The sequence below is a fragment of the Onychostruthus taczanowskii genome, unplaced genomic scaffold (genome assembly GCF_017590055.1).
Source record: "Onychostruthus taczanowskii isolate IOZ18803 unplaced genomic scaffold, ASM1759005v1 scaffold19, whole genome shotgun sequence".
NCBI classification, from domain to species: Eukaryota; Metazoa; Chordata; class Aves; order Passeriformes; family Passeridae; genus Onychostruthus; species Onychostruthus taczanowskii.
This window is the reverse complement of record NW_024499128.1, coordinates 11,061,277-11,066,024: the sequence shown is the minus strand read 5'-3', so window position 1 is coordinate 11,066,024 and position 4,748 is coordinate 11,061,277. Positions and strand designations below refer to the sequence as shown.

General features: G+C 58.7%; 1 protein-coding gene across 1 annotated transcript in view; it reads right to left on the bottom strand.

The window, feature by feature from the left end:
- The window catches only part of NATD1 (N-acetyltransferase domain containing 1), an 11,195-nt gene extending 10,835 nt beyond the window's left edge, over nt 1-360 (bottom strand). The window contains exon 1 of the mRNA XM_041401951.1: nt 128-360. Within this exon, the coding sequence (XP_041257885.1) occupies nt 128-224 (97 nt within the window). The 5' untranslated portion in view covers nt 225-360. The remainder of the gene's footprint in view (nt 1-127) is intronic.
- Between the last annotated feature and the right edge of the window lie 4,388 nt (nt 361-4,748).

Here is a 4,748-nt window from a genome sequence, read left to right as displayed (position 1 = left end):
GAGAGACGAGGGGGGGGGTGAAGCGGGGGGGACAGCGGAAAGGAACGGGAATGCGGGGTCCCAGCGAGGCGAGCCGCGGGCAGAGGGCAGCAGGAACGTCCCGGGAGCCCCGAGCGCCGTCCCTTACCGTTGAGGCGCACGGTGAACTGCCGCCGCTTGCGATCGTGCTCCACCTGGATGGGGCAGCCCTGCTCCAGGAGGCCGAGCGGCGCCGAGTGCGCCATGGCGGGCCGGTGCCGGTGCCGGTATCAATGTCGGTCCCGGTGCCGGTGTCGGTGCCGGAGCGGAGGCGCGGTCGGGCCCGGCGCGGCCCCGGCCGCAGGAAGCCCCAGCTGTGCGGCACGTGCCCGCCCCGCAGCCAATGGCCGCGCCGCGCTTTTGTTTTGGTACGGCCGCGCGGCCCTTAAAGGGGCAACGCCGCCGCGGCCCTGGGGACCGCAGCCAGCGCCCGGCGCCCCCGCGCGGGCGGGCACCGCCACCAGCGTGCGCCGGAACAGCACGGGTCCGGTACTGGTCCGGCACTGGTCCTGTACTGGTTCGGTACTGGTCCGGCACGGGTTCGGCACTGGTCCTGTACTGGTCCGGTACTGGTCCTGTGCTGGTTCGGTACTGGTCCGGCACGGGTCCGGTACTGGTCCTGTACTGGTTCGGTACTGGTCCGGCACGGGTTCGGCACTGGTCCTGTACTGGTCCGGCACGGGTTCTGTACTGATTCTGTACTGGTTCTGTGCTGGTTCTGTACTGGTCCGGCACGGGTTCGACACTGGTTCGGTACTGGTTCTGTACTGGTCTGGTACGGGTTCGGCGCTGGTCCCGCACTGATCCCGCACGAGTTCTGTGCTGCTCCGGCACTTGTTCTGTACTGGTCTTGCTCGGGTTCTGTACTGGTCCCGCACTGGTTCTGTACTGGTCCCGCGCTGGTTCTGCGGTGGTTCTGCACTGCTGCCGCACTGTTTTTTACTGTCCTTTACTGGCCCTGCACTGATTTTCCGCTCTGGGTAGCTGCCCTGCCTGTGCCCAGGCTGTGCCCGGGTTGTGCCCTGCCTGTGCCCAGGCTGTGCCCTGCTCTGCTCGGCACTGCCCTGCTCTGTGCCCTGCCTGTGCCCAGCCTGTGTCCAGCCTGTGCCCGGGCTGTGCCCTGCCTGTGTCCAGCCTGTGCCCGGCCTGTGCCCTGCCTGTGCCCAGGCTGTGCCCGGGCTGTGCTCGGGCTGTGCCCAGGTTGTGCCCTGCCTGTGCCCAGGTTGTGCCCTGCCTGTGCCCAAGTTGTGCCCAGCCTGTGCCCTGCCTGTGCCCTGCTCTGCTCGGCTGTGTGGGGCAGCCCCAGCCCCGGCCCCTGTGGATGCTCCGACCAGGTTACTCCAAGAGCAGTCCAACCCGGCCTTGGACACTCCCAGAGATCCAGGGGAAGCCACAACTGCCTGGGGCAACCTGTGCCAGAGCCTGACCACCCTCACAGCAGAGAATTCCCTCCCAATATCCCATCTAACCCCTCTCTCTGGCAGTGGGAAGCCAGTCCCCCTTGTCCTGTCTCTCCATCCCTTGTCCAAGTCTCTCTCCAGCTCTCCTGGAGCCCCTTTAGGCCCTGGAAGGGGCTCTGAGCTCTCCCTGGAGCCTTCTCTTGTCCAAGCTGAACAGCTCTGTCTCTCCCAGCCTGGCTGCAGAGCAGAGCTGCTCCATCATGTATCACACACATCACATATCACACACCCATGGCATCTGTGACCCCAGAGCTCCCAGTGAAGGAGCTGAGAGTGCCCGAGCTGTCTGAGCTGGCTGTGCACTGCACAGGCTGGCAGCTGCAACAGGAACAGCAGCAACACCTAAATTCAGAATAAAGAGTAGTTCACCAGCAGCTTCTGTGCACCTGAACACCACCATGTAGCCTGGCCATTGTTTACTCATCCCTTCGGCTCCTGCTGTCCTGTGGGAAAGGGATTTGTAAAGAATTCAAGGCCATAGAATAGGAGGTGATAGTGGGGAAAAAATGTAAGTGATTGGTGGTAAAAGTTACAGCAGCATTGTGTGGCAAAAGCTAATGGACTGAAAAACATTTATAAAGTATTGTAACCAAGAAATAAGTTAGCTTCTGATAGGATGGCATTGAGTTTTACATCTCTTGTGTCTCACTATTCATCGAGACTGATGACAGAATAAAATCTTTCCAAACGCCTCTCAGTTGCCCTATAAAAGCCAAGAAAACCAGCACAGCCCGAGCTGCAGCTGAGGAATTCCCTGGATTTGGTAGCTGTGTGCTGCTGCCCTGGCTGTGCTGGTGTTTGCCTGTCAGGGTCTCCTGCTCCATCCCCACTCCATGGAGCCTGGCCCTGCAGCACCCCTGGCCCCAAGGAATGGGTGTCTGCTGGAGAGGGGGCTTCATTCCCTTCCTTCTCCATGAATATTGAGATGTCCTCCTCCCCATGCCCTCCCTGGCAGCCTTTGCTCCCACACCGTGTGGTGCTGCAGGGAGGAACAAACAGCAGGGGAATGCAGGGAATGCAAACACTGCAGCGGCCAGGCCCAGCGCTGCTGGCACGGAGCAGGGAGGAAGGGAAGGGGATCACTGGCACCATCCCAGAGCTGGCAGGGAGGGCTGATGTCCTGCAGCACACAGGGATGCTCGGGACACAGCAGGAGCCTGAGGAGGGAGGAGGAAGGAGAAGAAGGTTTTGCTCAGGGTGAGCAGCTCCTTGATGCTCTCTTGGTCACACACAGCCCCTGAAAGCACGGACAGGCTTTCCATGGGTGCCAAAAAATCCGACAGCCTTGCCAAAATCTCTGGGAGCACTCAGGCTCCAGTGCCTCTGATTATTCCCTGGGATAGCAGCTCACACGAGGAGGGGCAGAAGGAGCCATGGGAAGCTGCAGAAGAAGAGAGGTCCCCCAAGAGACCCCCAAGCCCTGCCATGGCTGGGAGGTGACTTCATGGCTGCTTCTGGTGCCTTCCTCACAGTATGTATTTGTATGTAAATTTTGAGATAAATGTTGATTTAGAAATGTTATGGAAGAGGATAGATATTGTTGAGAGAGAAATGGAGTTAGAAAGAAGTTTCAAAAGATAACCTTGCAAATAAGACTAGATACTTTGGAGAAATAAAATTATGAAAAATGTATTGGGACCCACGAGGGGTAGATGTGGATGATTGGTTTTAAGACATCTACAGCACGGTGTGGCAAAAAGCTGATAGGCCAAGAAATGCTTATAGTGTATTGTAATTAGGAAATTAGGTTGGGTTCTGATTGTGATGGTGTGAATTATAACACCTGTATATATAACACCTCACCCTTCTCACGGGACTGAAAATGGAATTAAAGTTTTTAAAGCTCAGCTGCCCCATCTCTGGGTCAGGAAAAAAATATTATCCAACACCTGAGCACTGGCTCAGCCCAGAGCTGTGTGGATCAGCTCAAACTGCACTGCTGATCCCAAGATCAGCAAGATCTTTTATCCAAGGTGTGGATAAATGCCAGAAAGGGCCCCTCAGCTTGCCCAGCCCTGCACTGACACCCACAGCTCTTGCATCAGCGCTGATGACCCACGGCTGGGCTGCAGAGCCCTGGCTTTTTTTTTTTTTTTTTTTTTTTGGAAAGGCTTCTTCTCGTCTGTGTTGAAAGACTTGAAAGGTGGTGAATCTGCGACGTCTCTGGGGAAGGTAATTGCTCTCCCCATTAAAAACCTGTAATTTATTTTCCATTTGAACTCTTCCACCTTCGGCCTGCCGCTGGATCTGGTGCCTTTGGTGCTGGATCACAGCTCTGCCTGAGGCACCCGTGCAGCCACAGATCCCAATCCCTGCAGCTCCTTCCCTCTGGCAGGGATTCCCTTCCACTGCCTGCCTTTGAGGAGGTTTTTCCAGTCCTCAAATTCATCCCAAGTGCTCTGCAAAGCTGAGAGCTGGCCGTGGCAGAGCAGCTGTGATCTCACCAACCTGTCAGCAGTTGCCAGCCCTCCAACCCCTCCTCTGGATCTTTACGGATCACGCTGAGAATTCCAGCCAGAAAATGGCACTTGGAATCTCCTTTTTTTTTGCTTCTTCGACTGCATCTCTCACATGCTGGCCAGCACTTGTGCCTGCAGCCCAGCTCGGGTGGCTGTGGGAGCATCCTTACCCCGGGATGTGCCACGTCCAGGAGGGATTGATTCCTCAGGGACTCAGAGAGGAATTAACCACAGCATCACAGGTTATCCCGAGCTGTGAGGGACACACAACCCCAGGCCCCAAATCCCACCCTGTGGTCCGAACACCGCTGGAGCTGTGGCAGCCTTGGGGCTGTGCCCATCCCCTGGGGAGCCTGTTCAGTGCTTGATCACTCTCTGGGGACAGAATCTTTCCCTGATACCCAACCCAAGCCTCCCTGGCCCAGCTCCAGCCGCTCCCTTGACTCCCCGTCCATCTCCCAGCCGGACACACAGCTGGCACTCGTGCAGGACCCACGGGAGATGTGGCGAGCTGGCCATCCTCAGCTGACAGGTGAGGTGCGTGGGTCGAGTAGCAGCACAGGACGGGGACCCCTGGGGATGCTCCGCGCCCCAGCCCCGCGGGTTCCGCGGCGGGGCCACACAGGCGACGGGGACACCGAGGCCGCCTCCCCTGAGGAGCTCCACCGCCCGCCCGCCTCACTTCACCCTCACAGCCGCGCCCAAGAACCGCAAAGCCGTTTCCGCGCGGGGACCTTAGCCACGCCCCCGGCGCGGCGCTGGCCAATGGCGGCGCGGGGGCGGGCCCGGCGGGGCGGCTGCCGGCGGGGCC